Genomic DNA, 12,853 nt, shown 5'->3' with positions numbered 1-12,853 from the left:
TTGTATAAAATTTTCAGAAAAACTTGTCAGTAGAGAATCCAGATTTTGGGGGGCTTTGTTCCTAGATTGAAGCTTAGTTTAAATGGTGGGTTTCAGGTCTGAGTTTGAGTCTGATTAATGAAGCTTACACAGCTTCACAAAAATATTTTATTTTTCAGTATAGAATTTTTTCTGAGTGTGAAAAAATAGAGATAACAGTAAGATGATTGAAACAGAAGTTGTCATATCCCATAGAAAGATTCTATTTCATGTTACTTCAACCATTATTTTTATATTCTGTATACAGCAAGGAGATGTGTCATATCTAACCACAGCTTTTTGCTAGTTGCATTGCAAAAGCAATGTAGAGCACTCCCTTTTCCATATGATAATGAAGCTAGACAACAAAATTACTTAACCTTATAACTCTGAACAAAAAGAGTCTACCATACGTGTCAAACTATATTTGTAAGTGAGCTAATTGACTCAAACCCAGCATAATTCTAGAAAGTGAAGATGGTAGCTACTGAAGATATTCAATAGTGCATTACAGGAAATGGATTTTATTCATAGTATCTATGTATTAACTTTCAAATAGTTTTAGAAAGCCATTCAATAAAATCCAGACTTGCTAATAACATCATCCTGTTGAAAGTGAACAGAAACTTTACCAACCTAGTGTTTAAAACTCTCACCAAGAATCTTATTTATTTGAAAAATATTTATATTTTCTACTAGAAATTGAAACTATTAATTCAAAATTTTCTATTCTATAAAAGTGCATTTTATGTTGCATGAATATTGTGTGCTTTCTTAGTTTTAGGCCAAGCTTTTAAAAGTGAAATCAATTTCTTACCTCAACTCTATTCATCATGAAAAAATACAAATTCTGTCTTTTATGAAGCTGTCATAGTTCCTGAGAAATATTAGACCCTAGGGCCCACTACTCTGTTTAAAACGTTCTTCATGTTCATGTCATCTTTTTTTTAACATTCTTTTTGCTTGTTTGATGACTGTTATTCTTCCCCCTCTCATTTAGTGAAATTCAATATTATGTCCCTATTCTGTTCCTTTTAAAGACAACTTAATAGAAGACACTAAAAAGCAGAGATTAAGTATTTTTATTTTTAAAGGGAATATAGCTGTGTTTGTCACATTGTCTACCTTCTTGATTTTCCTCTTTTGTATTTTTTGTTTTCTTGCATATTTTCTGAAAGATGTAGGGCATCCAGATGAATTGAAAAAGAACCAAAGCTATGTAAGACCTGATTCTCAAAAAATGTTTTCGTCTCTAAAGATGCAGATAAATACATATTGGGATTTTTAAAAACACATAGGGACACTTAATTTTTGTTGTCTAACTAGGCTTCGCCTAATAGTCTTCATATTCTGAAATGTCTGAAGTTATTCTCTTTGGGGTTCTGATGAATTCATGTTTAAACGCTTCTTTTTTTTTTTTCCTTCTTTTTTTTTTTTTCCCCCCTTTCTTTTTAAATCCACTCTTTTCCTGGCTCATTCTCTCAGGATTGTGCTTGTATCCAGGCTTACCATGACTAGATCCTTCTTCTCTAAGAGGTCTAAGTGCAGTCAGTGGTAACTACACAGCAGCAGGAAGGGCAGCAGAGTTGTGTTCTCAAGGGTATATATGGGGAAACAAGTCTCAGTGTAGGCAGTTTCTCAAGATGTTCTGACTGATGAATTAACTAATGTAGTTCAGAATATGGGAGCTGATCACTCTGATGATTTGGAGCCTGAGGTGTTTGGGGTTTTTTGGATTTTTTTGGTACTAACCCTTTATTTTTTTTAGGTTGAACAGTTCATACCAACTGCAGGTGGGATTCTGTCACCTAACTCTGGTGAGTGAGTTAAGTGTCCATTTTCAGCTAATTGTCTAGACACTCTATCGTCAATGAAGAAATAGAGGCACTTCAAGAGTGTGATTCATCCCATCCTAAAATAGATATCTAAGCTGGGTTGAATTGGAAGTAGCTATCTTCCTCCACCAAATAGCAGGAGAGCACTGACAACTGGTTAGACAAAAAGCAGCTAAAGATAGGTGAGATGGCCCCCCTCTGAGCTATTGATATGTCTCTTATACCTCTCTGTAGTTTCACTGATTTGGGAGATGAGTAACATTTTTCAGTATTTGCCATATAGGGGAAAAACGTTAAATAGGTGTTAGTATCAAATCCATCAGGTTCAGGAGTACGTAAGGCAGAAAATAATGTATACAGTTCCACTGAACCTGTGCGTAGACAGTCTGTGCTTTGTTTTGATTGTCAAATGGTAACTTAAAGAGCAAAAGCTGATGTGTAAAGCATTGTACATATTTCAGGTTGGGATCAGCCTAGAAATCAGCATCTACCCACAGTGAAGACTCCACTTGGTTACTCGTCTGTACAAACAACATCATAGCAACACTTCAAAGCTACCCTGTCACTTTTTTGTTTCTTTTCTGAAAAGTAAATATTCTAGCTGAAAAAACAAATTAAGCCCACGAGTGTATAATATATCTCAAAAGTAACTTGAATGGAAAGCATTTCACACTGGCAGAAATATTAGACAAGTTTAACACCAACTGAATGGTTTTCTCAGTAACTTTCAGAATAAATATCCATTAGAACATCAACGAAGATTGAAACTTTTCTCAACAAAGAGAGTAATCAGTAACACTTCTACAGCAAAAATTCTGTGCAATGATTTTTATTCCCATGTATTATTTTTGAAATGAATATGCCATTTAACATTAAATTCAGCAAAAATGTTCATATTTTGAGGCATTCTTTATAACAGAAACAAGCCAACCAAAGGCAATTATTAAGATTTCATTTGCTTCTCCAGCACTAAGCTTCTGCTGAATGTTTTTCATAATTGGGCAGTCATGTTTTTCAGATGATAGTGAACACTTCACTGAGAAAATGATGGACAAAACAACCATTGCTGTGATATAGGATGTCACCTCTATGAAAGTTTCCTTAACAATTTAAAGGAACAAGCATGTTCCTGCACTGGTACTGGGCTGAGGTAGGAGAAAATAACACTGTCAATTTTCCATTAAGGTCCATCCATCTCTAAACTACTTTTCTTGGATTTTGGTAGCAATGTAGATATGCCAGCAGGCAAATTTACCCTGTTTCTGTGATAAGTTTTGATGCCTAAACTGCTCATTGGTTTTGTCTCTTCCTTTTGTTACTCAAGTTCTAGGAAAGGAGTACCCAAGGACAGGTGTTTTTGCTAGCTTGTTAACTGAGTTTTCCTTTATTCATATTTAAAAGCAGTTATGCTCATTATGCTTACATTTTACTGATACCATCTTAAAGTAAGAACTGTAAATTCTTAAAATCCGATGCTCGGTACGTATGGAAATCTGTGCCGCAAGACCACTTCTACTTGCTTAATGCATGTCAAGGTAGAAAGAGATTAGTTAGTTAACTGGTATTATCATATGCACAATGCAGCCATCTTGTCTCATCTAGTTGTTTCTTCAGTTGTGCAAAACAAGACACTGTAGATGTTTCAAAACCAGAAGATTCTTCTGTTTTATTTTCATTAGGACCTAACTTCTGTTAGCATTCTGATTTTTGTTGGTCTTAATTAAGAAGATTTCTTTCTCTTACCAATCTGTGACTATGAAGACATACACATCATGGTTATTGTTTTCATCCTTTTAATAATAATAATAATAAAAAACCCTGTTGCAATTACTTTTCCTTTTATTATTGTGATATATATATATATTTTTACAAAGGAATTTGTCAAGCAGATTTCTGGAGTTCTTAATGGAGCTGAAACAATAGCCTATGCATGTCATTGTACGTGCATAGTAAAATGATGAACATAAATCACATACCCACACACACGCACACACAGAAAACAAGGCACTGTTAAGACTGTACAAGTAATAAATGACCAAAAGGTTATTGATACATTAAAAACTGAGCTCCTAATGAAAACTGTATCAGTAGTCATCAGTAGTCACACCCTAAAGCTGTGCATTGTTCTGGGGTTCTCTGCTTAAAAGCCCAACTGTGTCCCTCTTTCCATATGTATTGGACCCCACATTCGTAGGTGAATAAATTGCTCCGATGTTGTTGCTGGAACGAACTAAAAAGTCAGCCAAGCGTTGTGTCACACATGTAGCAGTGTTGCATTTCCGTTTCTCTAGGTGGTGACTACTAAGGTAAAACAAAAAGAGCCAAGATTAAGTCAAACGATGAGCAATCAAGTGTGCCACTTCTAATATACATTTGAGCTGTGCTAATGTGGGAGTTCTTTTAATATGTGCACAAATACAGGAACATTACAATCTTCCTACCACCTCCTTTGTGCCTGAAAAAAAAATCTTGCGCTGTATGCTATTATCAGTTTTAATGATGAGGGTTATTTAAATGCAAAGACCTTAACAGTCATATCTCATTTTTATTGATATTCTGCATAGCAGTTTATGACATCTAGAAAACATGTAATGATAGTATAGTTAAGACAGTAAGTGAAAACAATGACTAAATGTTTAGCTTTAAGCTGAACTTCTAAATCTATTTAGAGCTCTTGCTCATATCATGAGGATTACTAACATAATGACAATCACTAACATTTATTTAGTTCTCTTTTTCCCACAGAATCATATCCTGCTTTCACTGAAGTGAACAGTAATCTTCCAGTCCTCATCAAGTGGATTGCTCCCAAAGACTCTTTCTCCCAACTGCATCACGTATCATGAGAGGTGACAGGAGTAGCCAGTTTCGGTACCACTTAAGATTTAGCTTTGTCTAAACAGGGATTTGTTGAAACACCAGCAACTTGCAGGTGCTGTTGTGGTAGATAATCATTTGCTGGATGAAATTTTAAGGAGTGTCCATGGAAGAATCCACATCTAAAAAGAACATTTTATGGTCTGAACCAACAGACCATTTACAGAATTCAGTGTAGAGCTTATGTAGCATGAGATTTATTTATTTTTTTCATTACAATACAATGGTTAGCTTGAGAGAGCTTGGGTTTTCAAACTTGTTTCTTAGACCACTATGTTCTTCCTTCAGACAGAAATACTTGCTTGCTGAGATTGCTTATTGAGTTATTGTTAATTTTCCTGGGTTTTTTCATGCTGATGTGGCATGAGGTAGACAACAGTTTGCAGCAAAAATTTACTGTGAAGAGTGACAATTTCCCAGTTTCAAACTGAGCAATTACCAATGAGTACATTTTCCTATTGATTGACTAAATCTGTTATCTAAAATGTCATCAATTCTTTAAGAGCTATTTGTATTAATCTAAGAATCCAAATGGAATAGCAATTGTGAGAGAATGTGTTATACTTGTTCTTCATCGGCAAATTGCAGCAATTTCTAAGCAATTGATATTTTAAATATGTAATTGTATTTAAAGGAAATGGTTGGACAGGTCTAGCTATAGCTTCTCTTAGATTTCCATGGGTATTTCTACTGATTTAAAAAGAGTTTAATCAAGCCCTTAACATATGAGTTTCAAACAGCAACTGGTTCTTATGGAAATCCTGATTTGTCTGTGGAGGCAGAATTCTCTTTTTCATTAAAGGTACAAAACCAGGCCCTGACACTCCAAGTTTAAAACTCCAGTCCCTACAGGAAGCTACTAGATTTCTAGCTGATGTTTAGCCTGACTGAACCCATTATACCTGTTAGCTTTTTGATTTGTAGCCTTTAATTAAATATGTGCTTCAATGAGACAGTTCACCCAGTAAGAGACTGTAAACCAAGGCCCCAGCAAAGCAGATAAAGCATACCACACTCATAAAGGTGATGCCTTGTGTTTGAGTATTACAATTATTATTTTATTTTATTTAAAGTAATAGCTATAAAAATGTGGGAACTTAGTCTCCATTATCAAATTATTTTGGAAGATAACCAAATTGTCATATAATGACTTTTTTTTATAAATTCGTAGAGAAAGGAACAGGCAACTATACAGACATACGTATTTACTGAATCTATCCATAACAGAATTGTCATTGAAAGTAATTAACTCAAAAGCCTGATGAACAGTTAGAATAGTTCAGTGCTGTTATCTTTTAGTACAAATTGCAAATACTTTTTGAAATGCTATTTTATTCATTAAAAAGTTACCTGAAATTGGATTTATAAACATTAATGTATTCCTGACTAGTTAAATTCTATCAGAGCAAATTGCTTCTTTTCCTTCTTCCCATGATTAAATTGGTATTTAACTCTGTAATGAAATATTACTTACTTACAGGAAATAGTTACGTTATAAAACAATTTCATTCTAGCAGAGCATTAGTGTTACTAAGAAGGCTATATGTTCTTTTTTTTTCCCTTCAGGCTTGGAAATGTGACAAATTTAAACAAGAAAGCCCTTTCAAAATACACATTTCTTCTCAAGGTAATGTAGTATTTGTAGCCTTTTTCATTTATGAAAGCATTATAATTGTAAAGTGGTTACATGATCTGCAACTTTTGTCTCTGGATTTCACTTTCTACCCTGAATTTTTTGACCTTTATGCTTACAGAATGGGTCTATTTACAAGAAGAAGGGTATTTTAACCTCTTTTTGAGAATGAACAACAGACACAAAGAGTCTCAAGTAACGGCATATCACTGGCATGAAGTTTACTTCATAATTTAATCCTAACTGATATGACTAGAAGAAACAAGGAAAATCAATACCTTTTAGTATTTGCTGCTGGTTGTTCTGGCATTTCCTCGCTAAGTCCTGAGAGTGCATTCTGTGACATTCCTGGCAATATCCATCCTTGTGTCTTGGAAGTACCATCAGATAGATCATCAGCCACAGATAGTAATCTTAAACAACAATAAAATACCCTCTGAAATTGAATAGCTCTATTTTTGCTCATATGATTTGAGACATGAGAGCAAAAGCAATTCATGCAATAATCTGAACATGTTTTCCCCTACAAAGAAATAAATATGATTATTTATTACTCACTTCTCAATAGGTGTAGCTTCCAAACAGCTCAGAGTGACAGAAAGTGCAATGAAGAAAACTGACAGCTTTAGGTTGCACATCTTTGCTTCCAAACTTTCTGAAAAGAATGATTCAAAACTGAAAGCAAACCCAAATACTCTTCAGCATATCCTATTACTGATGCCCATTCTGTCCTAAATCAACAGCAGCTAGTCTTTTTCACAGGCTAGAGTAAAAAAATGATCCCGCTAAGTTTAGTGACACAATGCAGTTTCAGACAGAGAGCTCTCAACAGTAAATATTCATTTTCCATCTAGTAGTTTCAATCCTTTCCCTTATCTCTGGTTTGCATTCCCTGGTATGTCCCAGTCTCAAATTCTGGTCCCAGGTGCAATCTGCCTTGACGTTATCTTAGCCTTTTCCTGAAAAACGCTATTGATTAATAATGAGAAACATTGTGCTTCCCTGAAAGCACATCTGTTGCACTACATCTTAAGTAAGAAAAAAAGGGAAATTGTTTACCTTTTAATGATCAGGGAGCTAACCGAAGAAGCACGCCTGTGTTAGCAAGAAGGGTGCACGCAACAATTCCACGCTTGCATCTAGCTCTGGAGTATCCCTTTTTCCTCTTCCTTGCTGACAAGTAATACGGCTCTTATATACCCTTCACACCTTTCTCAGCTCTGACATCAGGCAGCACAGCGAGACTGTCATTAATTCCCATCCCTATAGATAGAAAGTACCCCAGAGAGGAGCAGAGGCAGATAGGTCATTATTACATTAGCACATCAGTAAATATTAACCTGGTATATGCAGGATGCCCTCATGAAGATACTGTAAGAGCATATTGCACATCAGAACTGTAGCCTTAATCTTACAGTTCTGATAAGATGCTGAGGTAATATTCCCTGTGGGTGTTTTCAAGGGCTAAATAAGGTAACAAAAGTTATAAGGAAAGCCAGAGTAAATGAAACACCAGATCACCAGTAATTGAAATATAAGGAAACAGATATCGTAGAAAAGATAGAATAGTTAAAGTTGTGGAGATTTGTTGTAGAATTATATAATGATCAAAACAGAAAAAAATATTTGAAGGGATAAAAGCTGTATGAGGAATAAGAAAAGAGTGAAAATTATTTAAATTGACAGCTAGGGTGATCATTCAGGGTAACAAGGTAGAAATCATGTACATTTTTCAGTAAAGTATAAATATGAATGAAAATTCTGTCATTAATGTAAAATCTTATGTTTTACTAAGACTGGTAGATTCTTTATGTCATGCATGAAAATTGTGTCAATTAATATTCTTAAGAAGGCAAAGACTAAGATTAAAAATGAATGTCAGAATAAAGGCTGCCTGTGCAAATTTATTTCTCTAGTGTGAACAAAGTATGGTCCAGGGAAAAATATACAGCTTTTACTAGCCTAAATCCAGTGTTAATAAATTACGTGACTGCAGATTTCCAAGGATACAGATGAGAACCATTTTTTCCTGTTTTCAGTGGGAATTAAGCAAATTACATTTTTCTTCTGTCTCATTAGTTGCCTTTAGGTGCCCAAATGCCTTTGGAAAACATGCCTTTCAATTATTTATGGAGGTTAAGACGCTGACACAGAAGCTCAGGCACAGTTTTCTGTGGTAAGAAGTTATCATCATATGCATCTTCCATATCCCCACAAAACATTAATTACTTCATAACTGCTTCAATATCAAGTACATTGCCTTAACTGGAAGCCTCCTTCTTTCCCAGTTTAGTCTGTAACAACAGATTGTCACTGAAATGGCTAAAGTTCCAGTGCTGGCTCGCTCCAGGCATCTGTGCTACTTGAATTGAATACAGAAGGAATGTTTAGCTGGGATAGTAGCTTCTTACTTGATACTACAGCTAGTCTGCCAGTAAGAGTCTAGCAAGTGAAATTTTTTTTTTTTTTTTGATGGGATGCTGCTTCCAGATATTTTGCTCTCTGTTTTTAATGATACGATCATATACTTTTTTTACCCCAGGTTCCTGTCATCCTCCCCTGGATAGACAGTCCCAGTGTGAAAGAAGTGAGTATAGTGTCATTTTATCTTCACCATGACAATATGTTCTGTGCAACAGCTGAAACAAGTTTATTTATCCAACGAGTCTTCTGATGTTATTTTCACTGTAGCATTTGACTACAATGAAATAACATTCTGGTGTTACTTTCACTGTAGCCATTTCAGTCCCCTGAAATGAAGGCATGATTAGATCCATTTTACAGAGATAGAATTGTGCTAAAAAACCAATCGTGCAAATAATCTGGCTGGTGATTGACACCAGCCAACATTCACAGCTTGAATATTGAACACAAACGCCTTGGTGCACTTCTTCCGGGGTGGGAAGAGATCCGGGTCACGCTGAGACTCAGTAGTGGTGTGTGTGCTCAGCTCTTGTGAAAAGGCAAGCTCATGTTGTTTCAACTCCTGAAAAGCACTGGATAGATCAGATGCAGTTTGCATCTGCGATGTTAGAAGATTGGACTGGATATTCAGAATCAGTTAAATTTTAAGGCATCTAAGTGAATAGTTGTTATGTCACGCTTGAATCAAGCTATGGGTTGACATAAGAAAAGCGAAAAAGGCTTTTCAAAGAAATACTGGTTCAAAATCCTAATTCCAGCTGTCCTGCAAGTAGCCTTGGGGAGCCTCTAATGCTTTGAGGGAGGAAGAGAAAGGCTGATTCTTGAGAAATTGTAGAAATGAAACTGAGCTCACGATATCCCAGGACCATTGTCTGCTTCCCACGCCACATAGCATTTTGGCAGAGTCAGCAAGAAGTTTATCCAGGTATTATTCAGATGTAATGTTAACAAATTTAAGGCATTGTGGCTTCTGCTACAACTTCTCTTAAGCAGAAGTAGCATATTCCCACACAAAAAAGAGTGGAATATGAAATCGTGGCATCTCTCTGACAGCAGAACTATTCACAACTTAAATTTCAAGAACCTGGCACTAAGTACTGTGCATTTAGTACCATTCAATGAAGCAGTTAGTTAGAAAACTATTTTTATCACTGACAAAGTTCCTTGACCTTGATCTTAGAAAAAACCCTCAATTATTGTGCATAGCAAATGTTATCAGCCTAAGGAAGAAATCAAGTATTCTCAGTAAATAAACCCATGACCAATTCTATCCTGAGTAGTTATATGGTAATTTTACATATTTATACTGGAGTTTAAGTCCATATGAAAAGATTTGTCTGAAGTATGGTGCCTATATGAGCGTTAGGGGACATCAGAGCTGAAGGTTTACAAAGAATCCAGATGATATGGTATGCCCATGCCCCAGTGCCTTCTGGAAACTGCCTACATAAATGTCTTGATTTGCAAGATGATGAACATGCTCTGCACTGTAACATACTGGCAGCAGAGGAACAGGGAACCAGTCTCGTCTCAAGTGTCTGCTGCTTTTATGTACCTGGGAGTGGGATTTATCTGACTAAATGTGAGATGACTAGAGAGAGCAATCTAGTGCCTATTTCTAATGCAGAAGTCTAAAATAGCTCAGATGATTTTTGCCTGTTCCTCCTTTTTGACTATAAAAACAGCCTTGTGTGACTTGCTCAGATGTAGATGTTTATACTGCAGATGTCCAAATGTATGTTAAACGAATTCCATCAGGGGTGCTTTAACTCTCCTATGTGCTCAGTTCCTAACATTTAAGGTTGTCTCCCTCTTTTTCTCATATTTGCCTTTTTTTTAGGCTATTCTTGACACCTGGTGGACAGTTGTTTCCCACTTGCAATGGCTGCTTATCAATTTCTGAGTTCCACATTTGCTTAGTAACATTAATAACACACATTAAGACTTTTAATATTGGATGTCTCTTTCCCATTTGTGAGAGTGACGAAAAGCCGTATTACCTGTTGCATGCACTTTACCAGATGCTGTTCTGCTGTGTACGGTAAATGTCTCCAGTAAATTCCATTGTTGCTCAGTTACCAGGAACTGTAAGTGTATGAATAACTCATGGTTTAGTTTTCCTGTTGTATCAAAACAGAAAAGGAAAAGCTTTAGGCATTAACCTGAAATGAGCATATTTCAATTTTTTTAATAAACCAGAAATCATAACAACAGCATTAATATGCATCAGTGTCAATAGTACCAGTAATGAAACAGAATGGTGCACGTGTCACTGCTTGTAGCTGATATATGAGTTGAGCAGAATGGTTCATGTGATCTGACAAAATTCTTTAATTTTTATAACAATTTTATTAGCCTTTGACTCCTGTTAAATAAGTCTGAATCAAGCTTTGAAACAAAAGTAAAGTATTAAAAAAAAGTTTTCGTTGATGGTGTCAGTACCTCTCAAAAAGTCTAAGTGCCTTGTGTTCAAATGGCTAAATCTGAAATTAGAGGAGTAAATCAGATACCTAAACATAGTTTTTTGCTATCACTTTAGATGTCCTAGGATATCCGGGACTAACATGCATGAAACTGGCTAGTAGGAAACTGTCGTAGCTACTGCAGACTAGGTGGAACATCAGAGGGAGTCTTAAATTGCAGTAGACACCTATGATTAGGAACCTGAATTGTTCCCTAAATTTTTACATTTCAATGCCAAAATCTGAAAATTTTGGCTATAATACTCAGTATTTCTTGCTTGGTACTACGTTGATGAATACTGCAATGTTTGTATTTTCTGGTGTGTGGAGTTGTAATTTGCTACTGTTAACACTTAAGCTATGTGTATCTGCTTTCTTTAAATATTGTTTTATCAAATATACTTTTGCTAGCACAGCTTTCTTTGTTACCACTTTTTGGTATGGGCCATTTCAGCACTGATAAAAACTCAAAGAGATCTTCTTGGTGATCCCAAAACTGATGCTAAACATGTGGAAGAAATGTGGAAGAAGCAACAGAAGAGGTAATAGGATGAAAGTTAATAATTTCTCCCCCAGTGGGAAAACCAGGTGATTCAGAAATGAAGGGTGTCCATGGAATTGACTAGCAAATGGAAAGAAGTCATTTGGATAGTTAACAATGTCTTAAATCTGACTTTTATGTTGTATTATTCTACTCAGGTCACACCATTGACCAACTAATGATGTAGTCTCAAAGGGCTATTGCTAACAATTGCTCTGAGAAAGAGCTCAGTGGAGTTTGTGCTGAATCAGTTCCTATAGCTGGGAATCTCCCAAGCAAGAGGAATAAACCCCATGTTTCGATCAGAAGAGTCAGTATTGAAAGCACAGTGATTTATTCCTACTTGCCTACTATGCCATTCCTACTTACAGTTCATGGAGTGTTAATTGCATGGCATCTACTGGCTTGTATCCAACAATTTACCTTTGAATACAACAGGTGGTTTAAATTCTTGATGTTCTTTTTCCCTGTCTCTTCTGCAACCTGCTTCCAGAGGTATAAGCAAAAGCAGAACTCTCCTTTCGTTATCAATGTTACTTACAAGGGCTCTAAACAGTGCTAATGGTAAATAAGTAATATGAAATAGTACTACTATTCTTCCTTTCTGGTAACCTAAGCCATCCATTGCTTCCTGCTATGATCAATCTCTAAAGTCACTGTCTATAGGAATTCATCTATAAAAAGGTATTCAGCTTTCAAATATATTGCTGTAATGTATACATACCACTACTACAATAGTATATGGAGTCCTATAACATGTGGACTTCAAAGTGGAACAAATAATTTTGCTAAAAGAAAGGCTATGGCACTTACTACCTCCATACAGAGTCAGTGCATTGTAAATTGACATCCTGGCTCACTGCATAGGTCTCTGCTTACAGAAGAATCCAGAGTGACTATATTGTTACTGAATGTGCAGAACAAGGTCTCCCTGAATGCTACTGTAAGGGAAAAAAAGAGATTAAGGAATTAGGTATGTGTAGAAGTGCTGTTTCTGACTTACTAAGTGAAATTGTGAGAACTCTCCACACCCTCTTCCCCACTCCAGCATCTTATAAAGAGC

At 35.8% G+C, this 12,853-nt stretch overlaps 1 protein-coding gene across 1 annotated transcript; it reads right to left on the bottom strand.

Moving 5' to 3' along the window:
* Positions 1-3,961: 3,961 nt before the first annotated feature.
* Positions 3,962-7,001, bottom strand: IAPP (islet amyloid polypeptide). The gene is made up of 3 exons (XM_009819712.2): positions 6,922-7,001; positions 6,642-6,776; positions 3,962-4,154 (listed from the first exon to the last, which is right to left on the bottom strand). Exons 1-3 carry the CDS (start codon positions 6,999-7,001, stop codon positions 3,962-3,964), a joined length of 408 nt encoding a protein of 135 aa, XP_009818014.1.
* Between the last annotated feature and the right edge of the window lie 5,852 nt (positions 7,002-12,853).

This window comes from Gavia stellata, chromosome 4, assembly GCF_030936135.1.
Source record: "Gavia stellata isolate bGavSte3 chromosome 4, bGavSte3.hap2, whole genome shotgun sequence".
Classification (NCBI taxonomy): Eukaryota; Metazoa; Chordata; class Aves; order Gaviiformes; family Gaviidae; genus Gavia; species Gavia stellata.
The sequence above is the reverse complement of the archived record's forward strand: the minus strand, read 5'-3'. Positions and strand labels throughout refer to the sequence as shown.